A 19,996-nucleotide genomic window follows, 5' to 3' on the forward strand; every position below is an offset into this window, starting at 1 on the left:
CACATGTAGCACCAGTACTCTAGGGATGGGTTCTAACTGGTGTTACTGCTGGTTCGCTTGTATGCACGCTTTGCATGCGTGCTGGATGTGTGCTGCATGCTCATGCACACTTCAATAGAAATTGTTCTGTGCATGTGCACACCTCCCCAAAAAAGATGGTGGCAACGGCGACCAGGGAACCGGTTTGGGGCCGTGGCCAGCCTGGGTTGTTGCCGGTTCTGCGACCCAGGCCGGCATACCACTACCAGTTATACGGTGCCCATCTCTGCAGTACTCTATGCATTGCATTGGTGCTTCCAGATGCAATTCAGGGTGTTGATTGACATTTTTAAAGTTCTTCCTGGCTTTGAATGAGGTACCATCTCTCATCAATTCTTTCTACCCACCTGATCTGGTCATGCAGGATGGGCATGTTTCACAACTTGTCAGCTAAGGAATGCCAATTGGTAGGACCTAGAAGATGTTCTTCTCTGCCATTGTGACCTACTATAGAGTATTCTCCCTCTGGAGATCAGGATAGCCTCAACCGTGCTTGCCATTTGTAAATCCCTAAAGACTAAGTTCTGTCAGGATCTAGGGGTCCAAATGTATCCAAGGACACATTTCATAGTTATATTGGCAATGGAATATATTTTTGGAATATATTTTTTCAGCTCCTGTGGTTTTTTGTTTTTTTTAGTTTGTATTATTGTAGTTGTATTTCTTTTAATGTTGTTCACCACCCAGAATCTCTTGTTGAGATTGGTGGCCATAACATTGAATAAATAAATAAATTTCAGTCTCTATACTGTTGTACAAACTGGGTTTATATATCCTTCAGTAAAGTACTGTTTTAAAATAAACATCTTTGCACTTCTCCAAATTTCTCAGCTCTAAAAATGTAATAAAAGCTGTTTACATTTTCTCCCAAGATGCACATATTTGATTAGCTATGGATACTTTGAAAAATATAGATACTTTAACTATACTTGAGCTATAAATAACTGAATGTATGTATGCTGTATGAAACATTATAAAGACAGGCACTCATTGATAGAAGAAGAAGCTCTTCTCTTTTGCCTTCTTTCCACACCCTAAAATCAGTTTTTGATTTTGGAATATAGAGTATACTGGAAAAAGGAATGATTGGTCCTCAGAAGAATACAACTAGTTGTATTACATTATACTGTAAAAATAAAGGTATGCAAGCAGCTACTTATAAATGCATATTTTATGAAAAACAATATAACAATAGATATTTAAAATCTTATGTCACTTTAAATTTTTGCTGTTTTCAAAAAATCATCAATTTGTAGGGAAATAAAAGAAGATGGATATATGATCAAATGCATGAGAAACTAACAAGTTTTAGAACCAGTGAATTCAGTGATTTCTCAGATGTTAAGCTAGATCACATCTATGGTTCAATAAATCTTCAAGTTTCAATTTCTTCATCTTTCAAATCTTCAGCGATTTCAAATTCAAATTTTTCTTGTTCATTTTTCTCTCTTTCTGGTCTAATTTTTTTTTACTGTACAGTATAAATTTGATTTACATTCTCTCTGAAAAATTAAATATTTTGCTAGTTTAATCTCTGATTAATTTACAAATTTCTGTACGTGCTTTGCCATAAAGGTATATGGGCTTGGGTAGGAAACTATATCACAAAATTTAGAAAGTGTTAACATCAATACATAAATTCTGCTTTGCAGATTGATTTTAGAAATATGAATCAGGTAATTAAGTGTTATATTAAACTATAATTAAGGCTCTTCGTTAGGGGATGCGGTAGCTCAGTGGCTAAGATGCTGGGCTTGTCGATCAGAAAGGTTGGAAGTTTGGTGGTTCAAATCCCTAGCACCACATAACGGAGTGATTGTTACTTGTCCCAGGTTCTGCCAACCTAGCAGTTCAAAAGCATGTAAAAGTGAAAGTAGAAAAATAGGAAACACATTTGGTGGGAAGATAAAAGCGCTCCGTGTACCTTCGGTATTTAGTCTTGCTGGCCATATGACCATGGAGATGTCTAAGAAAGAGTAACAGGCCTAAAGTCACCCAGTTAGCTTTCAAAGGTGGGAGTAGAATTTAGTCTCCTGATTCTAGGCTAGCACCTTAACCACTACAACATACTGGCTATCAATCTTGCAATCTTTTATTATATCTTCTTACCTGAACTATTTTCTCATATTTCTTCCGCTAGGGTAAACTAAAACTAGACATACAGCATTCTTTCTACATCTTGGATACAGATCAGTTTCTAATCTAGAATTTTCCATATGTTTCATGATAGAGTAGAATGTATATGATGTAAGATCACTCTGGGAATATAATATTGTATCTTGTACTAGAAACAAGATTATAATTCCTTGATCTTATTGTGTATGTCATAAAGCCAGCATAAGACAATGTACTTTTCCCTTAAATCATATATTTTCCTCTGTCCTTTGTCTGGTTGCTCTGGAAATATTATTTGAATTGAATTTGAATTTGAATTTGAATTGATTTTATTTGTAGGCCGCCCTTTTCCCTGAGGGGACTCAGGGCGGCTCACAGAAACCAGGGAGAGGGGAATACAAAACAATACAATACTAAAACAACAACACATAATAAAATAATACACAACATGCATACAACATTCGGGCGGGGCAATGGTCCTTATCCCCAGGCCTGACGGGCGAGCCAGTTCTTCAAGGCTATGCGGAAGGCCTGGACGGTGGAGAGGGTGCGGATCTCTACGGGGAGCTCGTTCCAAAGGGTCGGGGCCGCTACTGAGAAGGCCCTCCTCCTTGTGGTTGCCAGCCGGCATTGGCTGGCCGATGGGATGCGGAGGAGGCCTAACCTATGAGATCTTATAGGCCGTAGGGAGGTAATTGGCAGAAGGCGGTCTCTCAAGTATCCAGATCCACTGCCATGTAGGGCTTTATGGGTGGTCAATAGCACCTTGAAGCGCATCCGGAGATCGACAGGTAGCCAACGCAGCTCGCGGAGGATAGGTGTAATGCGGGTGAATCGAGGTGCACCCGCGATCACTCGCGCGGCTGCGTTTTGTACTAGCTGAAGTCGCCGGATGCTCTTCAAGGGCAGCCCCATGTAGAGCACATTGCAGTATTCCAGCCTAGAAATCACGAGGGCCCGAGTGACAGTTGTGAGCGCCTCCCGGTTCAGGTAGGGTCGCAACTGGCGCACCAGGCGTACCTGGGCGAATGCCCCCCTGGTCACAGCCGCTATATGATGGTCGAATGACAGCTGTGGATCCAGGAGGACTCCCAGGTTGCGAACCCTCTCTGAGGGGTGTAGAATTTGACCCCCCAGCCTGAGTGTTGGATTAATGGCCGAATTTTTGGGAGGAAAACACAACAGCCACTCGGTCTTTTCTGGGTTGAGCACAAGCTTGTTAATCCTCATCCAGTCCATGACGGCTTCGAGCCCCCGGTCCATTACGTCAACCGCTTCATTGATTTGGCACGGGGCGGACAGATACAATTGAGTATCGTCCGCATATTGATGGTATCTAATCCCGTGCCTACGGATGATCTCTCCCAGCGGTTTCATGTAAATGTTAAATAGTAGGGGGGATAAGACCGAACCCTGCGGCACTCCATATTTTAGGGGCCTTGGGGACGATCTCTGCCCTCCCACTAACACCGACTGCGACCTGTCCGAGAGGTAGGAGGAGAACCACCGTAACACGGTGCCTCCCACTCCCACCTCCCGCAGTCTTCGCAGAAGGATACCATGGTCGATGGTATCGAAAGCCGCTGAGAGGTCAAGGAGGACCAGGATGGAGGGATGTCCTTCATCTCTGGCTCTCCAGAGATCATCCATCAATGCGACCAAGGCGGTTTCAGTGCTGTAACCGGGTCTGAAGCCTGACTGGAAGGGGTCTAGATAGTCTGCTTCCTCCAAGGACCGTTGGAGCTGGAAGGCCACCACCTTCTCAACAACCTTCCCCAAAAAGGGGAGGTTGGAGACCGGGCGGTAGTTATTAAGGACAGCTGGATCTAGGGATGGCTTCTTCAGGAGGGGTCTCACCACCGCCGCCTTCAGTGCGGCGGGGAAGTTCCCCTCCCGAAGGGAGGCGGTTACAACCGCCTGGATCCAGCCTCGTGTCACCTCACTGCAGTTAGAAACCAGCCATGAGGGACACGGATCCAAAGCACAGGTGGAGGAACTCACAGCTCTCATGGCCTTGTCCACATCCCCGGGGGTAACCTCTTGAAACTCAACCCAGAGCTGTTGTACTTGGTCCCCCTGAGTCTCGGCTGGAACTGCAGATGTGGAGTCCAAGTCCGTCCGAAACCGAGCAATTTTGTCCGCTAAGAATTGGGCATATTCTTCAGCTCTGCCCTGCAAGGGTTCCCCCGCCTCCCTTTTGTTCAACAGGGAGCGGGTTATCCTAAACAGGGCGGCTGGCCGGGACTCTGCGGACGCAACCAGGGAGGCTATATGTGATCTTTTAGCTGCCCTAAGTGCCCTAGTATATTCCCTGGTGCAGGTGGTTACCATTGCTCGGTTCGATGCGGACTTATCGGACCTCCAACGGTGCTCTAGGCATCTCCTCCGGCGCTTCATCTCCCGGAGCTCCTCGGTGAACCAAGGTGGTCTCCGGGATCCGCCGCCTCGGAGGGGCCGCAGTGGCGCAATCCGGTCGAGGGCCTCTGACGCTGCCGAGTGCCACGCAGCAGCCAGAGTCTCCACCGGACTGTGGGTGAGAGTATCAGGAATAACCCCAAGCTCTGTCTGGAACCTTACTGGCTCCATAAGACGCCTGGGGCGGAACCACCTGGTCGGTTCCTCCTCCCTACAGTGGGGGTTGGGCTTCCGGAAGTCGAGCCTTTTAATTGCTAAACTTTTAAATGGTAGATTACATGACTGATTATGAGGGAATGGCCCTTTTTCATGCTCAAGAAGTTTTAAATATAGACTAAATCTATTCTAAGGGAACCCCCTAAATATAACAATAGTGTATATGAATATTTATAAGTACACCATGATATACTTTGCAACTAATCATCAAAACTGTTGAATTGGAATTCATTTTCCACCATAATGAGAACTTTCACAGTATTATTCAAAGTGGAAAACCAGAAAAAGTTTGACTTTAATTAAGGTCAAATTAAATGTATTTGCAAATCTCAAAAAGTCTTCCTTATAATTAGCAAATTCTTAAGCACTCTTAAAAGATTGTTGCCTAATATGGGCTGAAGTCTTTTATCCACTTACTTAGAGAAGTAAACCTTATTTAATTGAATGAAGATATATTGAATAAAGTGAATTTATTTCAGGAGCAGCTTGGAAGTTCATGGCTACCATGGCATGATTACCCAGGGCCCAATTTGAAATAGTGGTCATACATTGTCACAGCAGTAGTAATGTGCTCCAAGGAGGGAACCTGCCCTGTCTCATGTGGTCAGAACATGTTCTTGATATTTCCCTATGCTTTCCCCTTCTGCAGGGAGGCAGGACCTATTTGACTGGTCTGCTCTTGTAACCTTTGGACCTGTTGAGGTTCAAAAGAGAGTTGGGCCGGGGGATATTCCTGAGGTTCTGCTGCATGGCCCTGCTGAGGCCCTGGCTTCTACCTGGAATAGGGAGATAGTGAAAGCCTTGGGCAAGGTCTTGCTCATACCATCATGCTCATCGCCTCTCATGTTTACAGAGGAGTTGAGGGAGTTGAAATGGGTCAAGAAACATCTAGAGTACCATGGAGGAAGCTGAGGGATAAATCTGATTGATCATGAGTTACAGCCACTATTAAGACCTATCATGTTGTGGCAGAAGTGGTGAAATATCAATATTACTATGTGTCTGCAGAGCTCTGTCTGACAGCTATGTTTAGGGTCACCTGTTCCCTTATCAGTAAAGAGAACTCTAAAGTTCATTGTCAGGGTCATACTGAGAAATTTTCAATACCATCTTTGATCTGATGGGCTGCACTGCTCCAGATAGATAGATGCACTGCTTAATCTGGAGTCCTCCTGTCACCTGCTCCTCAAGTATATTCCTTGTAAACAGTATAGAATAGTGATAGATACATGATAGATAGATAGATAGATAGATAGATAGATAGATAGACAGACAGACAGACAGACAGACAGACAGATAGATATAGATACAAACACAGATGACACTGCTTATGCAAATCCAAATAAAAACAAAACAGATATCTGCCAATACTTATAATAGTTTTATAACTTGCTTTCTATGCTAATGCTAATCCTTTTTGAAGTAAAGATAACAGGTTTTAGAACTTCAGTGTTTTAAAGATTCCCCCTACCCAAGCAAGTTGAAAAAATTATTGGTGCCAGTATGTTTTTGGAATGAGGCTGGGTAGGGTTTTCTTACACAGATAATCCTTGATTTGCAACCACAAGCCCCAAAGTTCTACTGCTAAGCAGAAGAGTTGTTAAGCAAATTTTGCCCTTTTTATGACCTTTCTTGCCAAGTTGTTGAGTGAATGACTGCAGTTGTTAAGTTAGTAACATGGTTGTTAATGAATCTTGCTTCCCTATTGACTTTGCTTATCAGAAAGTCACAAAAGGTAATCCTATGACTCCACAACTGCAACCTTCATGGATATAAGTTGCACAGCAGCCAAATGTTGACAGGGATGCTGCAATGGTCACAACAGATATAAGTCCATTTTTCCAATGCCGTTGTAACTTTCAATGGCCACTAAATGATCGGTTGTAAGTCAAGGACTACCTATAATGAATAGAGACCCCTTAAAACATTATTCCTGCAAAATGAAACAGTGTTATTCCTTCTCTTGATGTGAACTACACGGTTCCTAAAATAAACGTGAGCATCGTAGGCAACCAAAAATGAATGGACTCTTGGCGTTAGCTTCCTCTTGGCAGAAAACATGTTCCTTCCTATTTTAATACAATCACAAATGTCACTTGAGTGACAACCCATCACTTTAATTTTAAACAAATTGGCCAGAATCCAACCATCTGGCAGAGTGTTGGCTGTTGACATTAATGAGTTTAAGTGTGCTTAACTCTGCGTTGGGTTGTAGTAACTGTTTCAGTGGAACTAACTCCCAAATAAATATCTTAGCACTGGAACTCAACAGGCAGTCCATTACAGTTAGGAAATTCAAATATTAGATTATTTAGTTGAAAGCTGTGAAGGGGGAAGGGAGAAAGCAACAAGGATTAGGAGGAAAAACTGAAGCAAACCACTTTTTCATCCTCTGATGTTGCCATGGTGACAGAAAAGAAAGTTAATAGTCCAGTATTCTAGCCATGGGATAAAATGACCCTTTTTGCTTCTCTTCCTGTTACCAAGATAGAAGGTACATTTAGAATAAGATGGGAGTACAAGTACACACACTTAACTTTCTTACGCAGGTAAGATCTTTTAGTATTTCTTGAACAGAAAATAACATTCCTTATTTTAAAAAAAAACAAATAAAGGAAGCATTGATCATCTGCTTCAGCAACTTCAGTATGCATTACTGGATGCTGTACTAGCATCAGGGATAATTGTGGCTACCTATTTGATTTGATTCAAATTTAGAACAACATTGAAAACTAATATTTGCCACAAAAATGATAATAATTCTGTTCTATAATGAATAGAAATTGATAGTTAAGATGTATGCAAAAATACATTTTTTTGGCTTAACTGTGATGAAATAGTAATTATTTTTGCCTTCTCTCTCTTCCAAGTTCAAGGTACTTTACTGCTTCTGTATTACCACCTTACCCCATAACATCCTTAGGTTCAAAGCTACTGATTGGACTTAAGTAAAGGTAAAGGTTCCCTTCGCACATATGTGCTAGTCATTCCCGACTCTAGGGGGCGATGTTCATCTCTGTTTCAAAGCCAAAGAGCCAGCGCTGTCCGAAGATACCTCCGTGGTCATGTGGCCAGCATGACTAAATGCTGAAGGTGCACGGAGGGCTGTTACCTTCCCACCAAAGGTGGTTCCTATTTTTCTACTTGCATTTTTACATGCTTTCAAACTGCTAGGTTGGCAGAAGCTGGGGCAAGTAATGGGAGCTCACTCCGTTACGTGGCACTAGGTGATTCGAACTGCCGAATTGCCAACCTTTCTGATTGACAAGCTCAGCATCTTAGCCACTCTACTGTGATTGGACTTAGAAATAGGTTTTTAAAAAAGCTACATTATTGCATTTTAATCGCTCTCAATAGATTGTAACAATTTAGTTTAAATTATTTTTAAATTTTAATTTTTCAACATTTTAATTGCTCTCAGTATATTTGTCTATGGAGATTCGCAGTCCTGCAAGGAGTATAAATCTTTCCATTCTCCACCCTTCAGTCAGAGCTGAAGGAGCTTCTTGGATGAGAAGTGAAATGTCTTCAAAGAAAAACCAAGAAAATCCATTTGTCTCTTGAAAAAGCACCTTTGGCTCTCAGTACATTTCTAACTCTGAAAATTACTTGACAGTTTAGTTCAATGTTTCTCAATCTTGGCAGCTTTTAGATGTGTGGACTTCAACTGCCAGAATTCCCCTGTCAGCAATGCTCCCAAATTTTGTGAGAGTTAGCTGTGAATTGAAGTGCTAACTACCCATCCAGGACTCAGTGGAAAACTGAACTGGCATAAAAATTCATATCCATATCTGCTAATTCTTATTCACTTTCTACTTCCCATTTCAAGACACTGGACTCACCTGTCTTCCCTTCAAAGTAAGGGGTAAACAGATTTTAACTACAAGTTGTCCTCAAATGATGACCACAATTACAACCAGAATTTCCATTGCTAAGCAAGAAGGTTGTTAAGTGAGTCAAATCAATATTTTTATGAGATTTTTTTCCATGGATGTTAAGTTAAATTGCTGTTCTTGTTAAGTGAATCACACAGTCATTAAGTGAATCCAACTTCCCCCATTGAGGTTGCTTGTTGGGGACCAGATGCAGAGGTCGCAAATGGTGATCACATGAGCCCAGAATGCTGCAATGGTTTCCAAATAGCCCAATTTTTATCACATGATTGTGGGCATGCTGGGACAGACATCAGTGTGAAGACCGATCATTAGTTATTTTTTCAGCAACTATTGCAACTTCAAATAGTCACTCAATAAATGGCTGTACATTAAGGACTATTGTGTAGCTGTCTATGGCAATGTTACAATAAAGTAGAAATGCTACTTTAATGTTCTGTTTCTCGCCTTTGTATATGTATCTGTGCTTTCTTCATCCAAATCAGTTCCTTGTATCTACTACTTCCCCCAGGCGAAGAACATATACCGGCAATGCTTGGATTAAAGGAAAAGAGCAGTTCCCTTATGTACTCTTTTCAGAAGGCTAAAGCAGGATTTGATTAAAAATAAAACATAAGACATTCAATATGGTCTCCTTAGTAAGCCTTCAGATATTATGTCTTGTTATATATCAGAAAAGAAGGTGGAACAGTAGAATTCCAGTTTTCATGAACTTTTCCTTATTTGGGCAGACTTATTTTGGAATAATCTAAAGCAAATTAAATTATTTCTGTAGCACTAAGTACAGTTTTCAGAAATGATTGCAAGTCTCTTTAAATTCCTAATTATTTGCAAAAAGAAAAAGCATACATATAGATGGTCTTATTCTATGAAATCTACGAAAACAAGTATATAGGTATGTATACACACACACACACACAGAATATTTTTTGGAGTATAAGACACACCTTTTTCTCTCAAAAAAGAGGCTGAAAATCTGAGTGCATTTTATACACTGAATGCACTTGTTTTGCCTCCCGAAATCCTGCCTCCTTCACCAAAATGCATAGTGCATAGTCTTATAGAGGCTTTCAGAGAGCTCCTGGGGGCTGGGGAGGGAAGAAATGAGCAAAAACGGTCCATTTTTTGCTCAATTTTGCCCCAATCCCCAAGAGCACTCTATAATCCTCCTAAAGGCTATCCATTCCCTTTTTTTTTTTGGACAAAAAACGAGCCCATTTTTGTGAAAAATGGGCTGTTTTGGGGAGGTTTGTAGAGTGCAAAAACTTTTTTTTTTAATTTGCCTCTTCCAAACTTTGGTGCATTTTCTACTCTGAAAAATATGGTGTGTGTGTGTGTGTGTGTGTGTATGCATGCATGCACTGGACTTTTATGTCTTTCTGGTTTTTCTATGCAGTCTCTTTGTTTCTCTTTGTTTCAATATTCTTACCTTAGTCTGACTTGCAACTCGCTGTTGCAAGCCTTACAAGAGAAAAATTGGCTATGCAGCACACTTTCTCTCCATGTCTATATGCATATGTATATACTATATTGCATGCAACTAGACAAATGAACAGAAAATGAAGGAATTGACTATAGGAGTGGAGAGGAAATGGAAAATCAAGCAATAGATGTCCAGTTTGTGTGGACTGAGAGTCACAGAATTTTAGTTTTTCCAGAACATGGGTCAGCTTGAAGTAATTATTTTAACTTTATTGTGACGTTAAAGTTAGTAGGAGATTGTTTGAGAAATCATCAAACAATTGACACAATGATGATGTTGTTCAGGGCTGGGTTCTGGCTGGCAATGGAAATTGTTCTGCGCATGCACAGAACTCAAAAACAAGATGACAGCAGTGGCAGTGGTGACTGGTGAACCGGTTTGGAGGCATGTCCAGCCTGGGTCACTGCCAGTTCTGCGACCCAGGCTGGCATACCAATACCGGTTCGGCCAAACCAGGCTGAACTGGTAGGAACCCACTTCTGATGTACATGTTTCTGAATAGTGGAGAATGCTTATAAAATACAAGGTTTTTTTTCCATTTAGATAGTCTTGAATGGAGGTATTTTTCAAGTAAGCCATTTCTTGGGGGGGGGGGGCTACAACTCTACAATTAAACAATTCTGCTATATATCAAATGCTAATTTAAAATGAACAAGGAAGAAATTGATTGTTGGCAACATGCCAATAAACTGATCTCATAAAATAATATAGGATTGGTTTGAGTTATATCAAATTATATTTATCTGAGCTGAATGGATCACACACTCGGTATGTGAAAAATAATGGCATTTTATTAAAACACTTATGGAATGCTATACATCTCTCTCTCCCCCCTCTCTCTCCATATTACAAATTTCAAATTTATGCCAAATATATACTGCTTTTTTTTACATCGTAACAGGGATGGAAGTGGGGGATGGGTGGAGAGAGAAAAATCTGGGATAGATTTACTAACAAATCCAAAGTCTTCTGGTTTCCAGCAGTCAGTAAAAAAATCTGTGGTGACTTTTAAAAAATATATTTGAGATTACATGCTATTATTAAGGTACATTGCTAACAGTCTTCACATTGTTCACTGCTGTAAGTTGTACTGACACATATTATCAAGATAAAGCATGGTTTGAATCCTCTTTATGGATAAAGATTTTCTAACTTTGCCCGAATTTCAGCTCCTCCTAAAACTGCTTTTTAGAACATCCTCAAAATTATATTTCAAGATATTTCAAAAGCTGCCACTGTATGCATGAATGGGTAGAAATCCAAGTTCCTTGTTGGCACAACTTGAGGTATTATCTGTTCCTACCACTCTTCTCCATTTGGTAGGTGTTCCGCTGGATTCAAATAGCAGCTATGCCAGCACAAGCTGGCATTTCTCAGGGTCATGAGCAATTAGAAGTTGGCTGATAAGCTGCTACCATGGCAACCATTACGCTGTTGTGCTGTGCAAAAATCCTTGACCCATATGAAACTCTGCAAAGAAATGTCGAACTCTGGATCTTGAGAAGACTTTCATTCATCACAGAGCATATTACATGAAAAATATGGTGCATACAAAAGTAAATTTGCTTTTTTAAATTGCTTGGATTGAAAGGGCCATTGCCTTTTGTCATAGGGATGTTTAGGAGGAGTTAGAGGATTAATTTCTCAACAGGGATTTCAAAATTAAATAAATATCTATAACAAACAGGAAGAAATATTTGAAAATTGTTTAGGATTGTAGCCATTGTCTCTCTGAATGCATCAAGTCATGTTCATTATTTAAGCCATTTCGCCCTTTAAAATGAAATAGTAAATTCTTATATAGTGGGTGTTTGTATTATTATTATTATTGTAATTGTTTATGTATGTCTTTCATATCTGTTGGAAAACTGAAATATAGTTGTATTGCTTTGAGTGATTAATGGTTGCTTTGTGGCTCTTAGGAATTGTGTTGAAGTGCTAGAAATGGCTGTGGTGGGAAATTAACATGCTGGTAGCATTTTAATTTTACCATTGGGATTTATACATTTTATAATTTCATTAAGATTTTAATGTGGAATTAATGCATGTACATATTAAAAGCTTAAAATTGATATTCCCCTCCTTTCCTTCAATATTTTGTATTAGTTTTATGACTGCAATAGGGAAAACCATGTGATTACTAATTTTTGATGTGTACGTGTGTGTACGTTCAGGAGTAATTTAGGATAAGGCAGACTATATTCAGAATCATCCACAGTGATCCTGCATTATGAATTTATTAAGAAGACGGGGAAGTATCAGGCATACTAACTTTCATTGAAAATATTTTGGTTACTTTAGTTAGGGCTTCCATTTTTGGGCTGCAAAATTCTGGCCATTAGAGAGTGACAGAATTTGAGTTTTCTTTATTTGAAACTCCTTTTTTTCTTTGTTCCCATGTGTGTATATTATCTCTACCATTTTTTTCTTTTTGTTTTGTGCTGCTTACTTGTTTTTAAAATATTTTTAACAATCTGTACGCTGCCCAGAATTGTTGGAAGTTGGGTAGCATTTTAATTTGTCTTACCATTATTATTTCATTGCTGCTGTTTAGCGGATTTGGGTAACACACATCTGATTGTCCTAACCATTGTTCTTGTTTGCTTGCTTTCCTTCTTAGGAGTTCTAGGAAGTAGATATAACATTAACTCAGCAGTGGACAAATAATTTCCCAAAGGGCCATATGAGAAATTTAGACTGCTGTACAGGGCCAAACAAATAAGTTGAATTCTGCTAATATTAATCTTATCATTTCATAAAAAGCAGTAAATTTAATGGTTTTGACTAGCTGCTTTTGGTAAGAATACATGCTGTGTCTTGCTTACATTTTATTTCTAATTTCCGATTGACCTCACACAGGCTGAACAGGGATAGCCAAAGGGACAGATGTGGCTCAGAGGCTGTAAAAATACCCAGGTCTGCAGTCTTCTTCTTCTTCTTGTGCCATATCCATCATCTGATATTGGGGATCATGTTGGCAATCCCATTTTTGTCAACAGCCGCATAAAAAACTGCTGCTGAGTTTTGTCCAAACCAGTCCCTTAGATTTTGAAGCCATGATGTTCTTCTTCTGCCTGTACCTTGTCTGCAGTAACCCTTCCTATTTTTCTCTGCAACAACTATGTATGGTAGCTTGACAGTGGTGGATTTCAAAAAATTCTGGAACCTCTTCTGTAGGTTCCACTGGTGGAACCTCTTCTAACCGGTTCGGTAGATTTGACGAACCGGTTCTACCGAATAGGTGCGAACTGGTAGGAACCCACCTCTGTAGCTTGAGCTGAAAGACTGAGAGAGACTAACCATTAGTCACCTGTGAGTTTCCATGATTAAAGATGAGCTAGAATCTTGTTCTCACCAGTGCTTATCCATTATTGTAACCATTACCTTACACCAGAGTCCCCAACCCTGGACTGCAGATGACTACTAAGCCATGGTCCATTCAGAACTGGTCCACAGAAGTGGTGGGCAAGCATGCACGCACAGTTCCATTTGTGTGAGCAATGGGCACATGTACCTGTTGCTTGTGCAAATGGAACAGTACACACATGCACGCTCATCCACCATTCACGTAAAACCATCCACTCCCCCAGCCAGTCCACAAAGTCAGAAAGGTTGGAGACCGTTGCCTTACACTATGAAGCCAAATCACTAAATATGTATCTTTTATAAAGCTGTGAAAAGGCTAGATAGAGAAAACAAGGGAAGGCAATACTCATTCCCAGAATTCCAAATAAAATCAATATAGTTACTCTAGTTAAACAAGTTACCTATAAAAACCTTCAATAAATGTTTGGATTTCATGTATTTTCCTTGCTAAGATTGTATGCCAATGTAACAACATGCTGTAAGTTTGAATGCCAATTTATAAATTACCTTTCCATGCTATTCTTTCTCCACCACATTGCCTGGATATCTATCTCCTCCTGCACTTGAGTTAATCCAATTTATATGTTAACCCATATATAATTAATTTGTCTGTGTAATCTTCCTAGTTTTATTTAAGACATGGCAATGCTGACAGAAAAAAATGTGATTAGTAATTTATCTGTTGCAAAGAATGAATGTTTGTCCAAAGAAGTAAATATGATCATGTATAAAAGTTTCTTCTACTTACCTTGTTAGATAGAAATAAGTGTTGGGTATATCAGGGGACCATAAGAACATAAGCAATGCCTTACTGGATTGGACTCCTGGCCTATGTATTCCAACAGGTTTATCTCACAGGGGAAATCAACTGTACAGGGAAGCCATCTAGATCTGGGGTGTCAAACTCAAGGCTGGGGACCGGATCCAGCCCATGGGGTGCTTAGATCTGGCCCAATGGGCCGCCCTGGAAACAGTGAAGAACCGGCCCACGGTGCCTCTGCCAGTGAAAATGGAGCTCTATTTCTGCTAGCAGAGGGTTGCAAGAGACCATTGCAACTGAAGATGGAGCTCATGAAGGCCACAGATAGCCCTCCCAAGATCCATTTTCACTGGCAGAGTGCTGAGGCCACCACAGGCACTCCTGACATGAGTGACGTTGAGCTGGCCACATCCACCCTGGCCACGCCCACTCTGTTCCCCCCAAGGTCCAACACAATCCTGATGCGGCCGGCAATGAAATCGTGTTTGACACCCTTGATCTAGATAATCAGAGACTTAGACTTAGAATAACTTTATTGTCACTTTAAATGTACACTAGTCCGCACACATTAAAATGAAATTTGATCTCATACAGCTCTCAAAGCATTTCCATCTCCAGCATTCACCACATAAACATGTCTAAATAAATAAATAAATAAATAAATACAAAATTATGCATATACCCACATATATTACATGATATGGAGAAACAACACACCCTAGTTCGAATGTACTAGGTGAGAAAAACGAATCTTGCAAGTTTACCAGATGGATGGCATAAAACTATTACAGAATCAGGTAGTCATGCTAGAAGCAGCCACATTGTCATTGGGGATCGAAACCTTTGGTTCCATGTCTTTCATATCTTATTGTTCCTTGGGACAAGGATGAAAACTATTTAAAAAGCATGTTGTGCTATTGACAAGAAAGCATAGTGTCATAAATTATGTGTATTTAAAGAAGTGGATTGAATACTAAAGTGAGCAACCAGAATGAAAGTTTTATTAATTTATTACATTTATACATCTGTCTAAATTATGTAATGTTGTAGTATAGAAAAAAAATCAATAAAGGAAAACAAAGTTTGTTGCTTCATAAGAGAAAATGAATTAGGATCAAGTCACACAATAAATACATGAAGTATGAATGGATAAGAGGAAAGGGGAAGATTAAGAAAATGATGGTTGGAATGGCTTAATGTGAGCCCACTCCCAAAAGGAAAGGTGTAAATTTTAAAGGATAAAGGGGAAGAGTTATGTAGATTTTTGAAAGCAAGGATGTTTTACAAAAATAGAAAGCTAGGGTGAATGGAATGAATACAAACTGTTTAGCTATATTCCTTTTGTTTCCCTTCATCTGTTTATTTTTGCTCTTACTATTTCGTATTCATTTTCTGTGCTTTGCATAATCTTGCTTACTGTGAAAAAGAATAGCATGTTGGGTATGGGTGTGTGTAGGTGGCAGGATTAGTAATTATATTTGTATGGGAGGGGGAGGTAGCAATGATAAAATTGCAGTCGATGAACAGGATTTGTCTTCAAAAGCATTGCACAAATGTCCTTATTTATCGGCTTGGGTTTGGAATTAATTCAGTCTGAAATTCTAGATGTTCCCTTTTCCATTAATGTGGCCTATGAGTGGCATTAGTTGAGCCTAAAGTGGCTGACCTTGTAAGTTTCCGCTTTTCCCAGCTTCTTTTCTTTTCCCATTTATCACTTTCTAATTCCCAGCTGCTTCTAGTTCCTTAGCAACACGGATCACCCTTTCCACTGTGTGACAGTTTGCAAGTTGTGTATGCTGCTCTCCAACCAGGGATGAGATGTGTGTATCCAAGAACTGAATACGAGAAGAACAGCACTGCTATATAGGTTTCACAGTGTAGCATTGGAAATATAAATTATTAAGAACCTGATTATGTTTGCCACCCAGAAGCTATAGACTTAAAATTTGAATGGACAAGTATAATGAAATATGGGTTATTTTATGCAAAATACAATAGGTGGAAAAGAATGTTAGTTACATAAGTGAAATAAATAAATATGTATGCACTTGAATAATATTTGCATTAGATAAATATATACACAGAATTGTAAGGACTAACTGTTATAAAAATATACTTTGTTTCTTTTTCCATCTTTTAAATACATGCATGCTTTGCGTTTTCTTTGAGAATATAAACATTTACATCATAATTTTATTTGTGTTTTGTCATTTTCTGTTGCTATTTAATTTAAAATAAAACAAATAAAACAATAGGTTTTATCTCAAACACAGATTTTATCAAAGATGTTTACATTCTTTTGGGGGATTCTGTAAATATCAACAGTGTACTTTCTTAAATACATCTATATTACATATTCAAATTAACATTGCCTTTAGTACTTCCTTCCAGGGGTGGGTGGCTGCCTGCGTTACTGCCGGTTCACAACCCACATGCACGCTGCATGCACATGTGCTCAGTTGAATGTACATTGTTCTGCACATATGCGCAGAACAATTTACAGTGGACCGCACACGTGGTGATTAAATCCAAAATGGCAGCAGCCAAGCGGTAGTGGGTGTTGAGGACTCATAAAGTCCTCGAGTTACGACTGGGAGGCCAGCAACAGACCAGGCTGTGCCCTGATTGGCTGAGGCGCAGCATAGCCTGTTGCTAGCCACCCAAGCCTTCCTGATTGGTCAGGGCGCAGCATCAGCAGTTGCCAGACGCTGGGAGAGCGCCCATTGGTCTGTTTGTTCTTGCTGCCTGTATAAATACAATGTCAAGTAAATGATACAGTTGAATCGCTGTCAAACTATCTTGAGAATAAACCTGTGTTCTTTTGAAGTCCTGGCTCTCGCGTCGTCTCTACCCTCGATCCACTAAAGTGAGGGAATTGGTATGGAGGCGTGTCAGGCCTGGGTCGCTGCCAAGTCTGGGACCCAGGCCTGAATTCCACTACCGGTTCAGCTGAACCGGGCCGAACTGGCAGAAACCCACCTCTGCTTCCTTCACAGTAATAGTGCATACATTTCTTGTTTTTCCTGCTGTTTATTCATAGTAGTAAAAGTTTAAAATATTGTACAGGTATTTCTTAAAAGCAGTTTAATTTATTCTTTGGTAAATATAAAAAGTTTAATTTAGATCCATAAATAATGCACGCTAAGCATATATATGTATAGCTCTCCATAATCTATCTCTCCATTTTGCTTTTACCAACAAAGATTAATTCTTTCTGCCTTATTGATAAAGTTAAAAAAAGGCAGTAATTCAAAATTGTTGGGTCTTCTGAAGAAAACATATGTCTATGATTTGGTACTCTCCATTTAATAAGGGGACCATTATGCTAATTAAGGAACAAACTATTCAGCTATAATGTGTCCTGCAGTGACAATATTCCATGACTTGTTTTTAAATAGTTTGTTCTAAGTAAAATATATATAAACCGATTCAGGAAATCTTGGAAGGATTATAAAATTAAGAGCTTCTTGAGGTTAGGTCACCAAAGGCTAAATAATTGAGAAGTAAAATGTAAACACTTTATTGGTATTATGTTTTTTTTTTTACAGGAAGATCTCAAGTTTAAATACATTAACAACAAAAAAGAAATGGAATGGAGACAGAAAAAGGTAGCCAAGAAGTTTTTTCCACTAAGGGAACACCCTTATCCAGCTCATCTTTACCTGGCCTAATATCCATTAAATGGGTTGGATAGCTTAAGCAAGTCATGATAGATAGGGTGGTTGGGGCACGACTGAAAAATCCAGCATGAGGGAGGGGAAGTAGTTTGTAAGGTAAAGGTAAAGGTGCATGCTAGTTGTTTCCGGCGTTAGTTTCCCACTCTATAGCACGGAGCACTGTTACCTTCCCACCAAAGTGGTCCCTATTTTTCTACTTGCATTTTTTACATGCTTTCAAACTGCTAGGTTGGCAGAAGCTGGGACAAGTAACGGGAGCTCACTCCATTACGTGCAGGAGTAGGTTCCTGCCAGTTCTAACCTCTTCTATAGAAGAGTTTCCACAAATCTACTGTGCCGTTTAGAACTGGTTCCAGCTCCCTCTCCCTTCCCGTCCACACCACACTTGCCCAGCCCGCCACTCACTGATTGGCTGGCTCACCAATTGCCCTGCCCGCCTCTAAGAGTCCTATCTAAACCTTAAAGTCTTAAAGCTGTCAAGTTTGAACACCCCTGGTTTTTTTTCTAAAGGTTTAGGAGTGCAAGGGTCTTGTAAGTTGACAGATTTAAGACTTGCACACTTCAGTGCCAGAGTTCCTGAGCCAACATGACTGGAGGAGGAATTCTGGGAGTTGAAGTCCACAAGTCTTAAAGCTGTCAAGTTTGAACACCCCTGGGGTTTGTTTTTTTAAAGGGTTAGGGGTGCAAGGATCTTGTAACTTGACAGCTTTAAGACTTGCATGCTTCAAATGCCAGAGTTTCTGAGCCAAGATTTTGGTTGCTAAGCAAGAGCGTTGTTAAGTGAGTTTCATCACATTTTACAAGTTGGCCATGCCCACCCAGTCACACGACTGCCAAGCCATTCTCACTTGGTAACATGGCTGGCAACCCACTCCTACCCGGTTACATGGCCAGCAAGCCACTCCCACAAAACAGGCCACACCTACAGAAGAGGTTCTAAAAAAAATTGAAACCCACCACTGATTACGTGGCACTAGGGATTCAAACTGCTCTACTGCCAACATGCTGATCAACAAGCTCAACATCTGAGCCACTGTGTCTCTTAAGTAGTTTCTACATAGTATCAAAATGTTAAAAGTTCCAATAAATTATGGAAATAAAATGCTTCTTTAACAGCAATAGAGCTTAGACTTATATACTGCTCCATAGTGCTTTACAGCACTCTCTAAGCAGTTTACAATGTCACCATATTGCTGGCTCTCATTTTACCTGAGCTTGGAAGGATGAAAGGCTGAGTCAATCTTGAGCTGGTCAGGATCGAACTCCTGCAGTAGGCAGAGTTAGTCTGCAATACTGCATTCTGAACCATTGTGCTATAATTAAAACATTGCATATGCTTGATATATGTAATTTGTTCAACAAAAGAAAATATGCATTTATTTAGGTTACAGCAGTCTCTTTTAAAGTTCTTGGTGCTCTCTAAGCTTGCTTGTTTTCTTGCAGATGTTTCATTACTGTAACTAGGTAACATCATTAATGCTAGTCCTGAACTAGATAGATAGATGATAGATAGATAGATAGATAGATAGATAGATAGATAGATAGATAGATAGATAGTGTCAAGGCCCACTCCACTCCATAATTAGGAAAGAAGACTAAGAGACTCCATGGGTTGGAAATCCAAAGTACTTTTACTAATTATAAATGGTAAGCGAGCAGTAGTGAAGCAAGATCTGAATAATATGGCGCGAAAGCAATTGATATATAGGCAAACCCGTTCCCCCCCCTTAGGATCAAAGCTCCAGTCCAATCATAAGTCCTTCAAATGTCAGGTGTGAGATAACTTCAAAACGACAGGCCGAAGATGGAATGTGTAGGCCGTTGATGCAGGCGGGAAACACGTACGCATGCGTAATCCCACCGACTGGTACATCCTAGAACATTCCTCCAGCACATCAATTAAATCCCTCCCACATACACGCCCCCCCCTCCCCGTTGCATGGCAGCTGAAGCAACAGCAAAGCAGAAGCTGACATCCGGCCGTCCCCCGGAAAAAGGCTGTCAGGCCTGGAAGAAAACACAAACAAAACAG

General features: G+C 40.1%; 1 protein-coding gene across 1 annotated transcript in view; it reads left to right on the forward strand.

The window, feature by feature from the left end:
• Nucleotides 1–5,697, forward strand: part of CNBD1 (cyclic nucleotide binding domain containing 1) — a 118,831-nt gene extending 113,134 nt beyond the window's left edge. The window contains exon 12 of the mRNA XM_032222282.1: nucleotides 5,435–5,697. Coding sequence (XP_032078173.1) covers nucleotides 5,435–5,697 — 263 coding nt within the window. The remainder of the gene's footprint in view (nucleotides 1–5,434) is intronic.
• Nucleotides 5,698–19,996: the final 14,299 nt, after the last annotated feature.

This window comes from Thamnophis elegans, chromosome 8 (genome assembly GCF_009769535.1).
Source record: "Thamnophis elegans isolate rThaEle1 chromosome 8, rThaEle1.pri, whole genome shotgun sequence".
Taxonomy (NCBI): domain Eukaryota; kingdom Metazoa; phylum Chordata; class Lepidosauria; order Squamata; family Colubridae; genus Thamnophis; species Thamnophis elegans.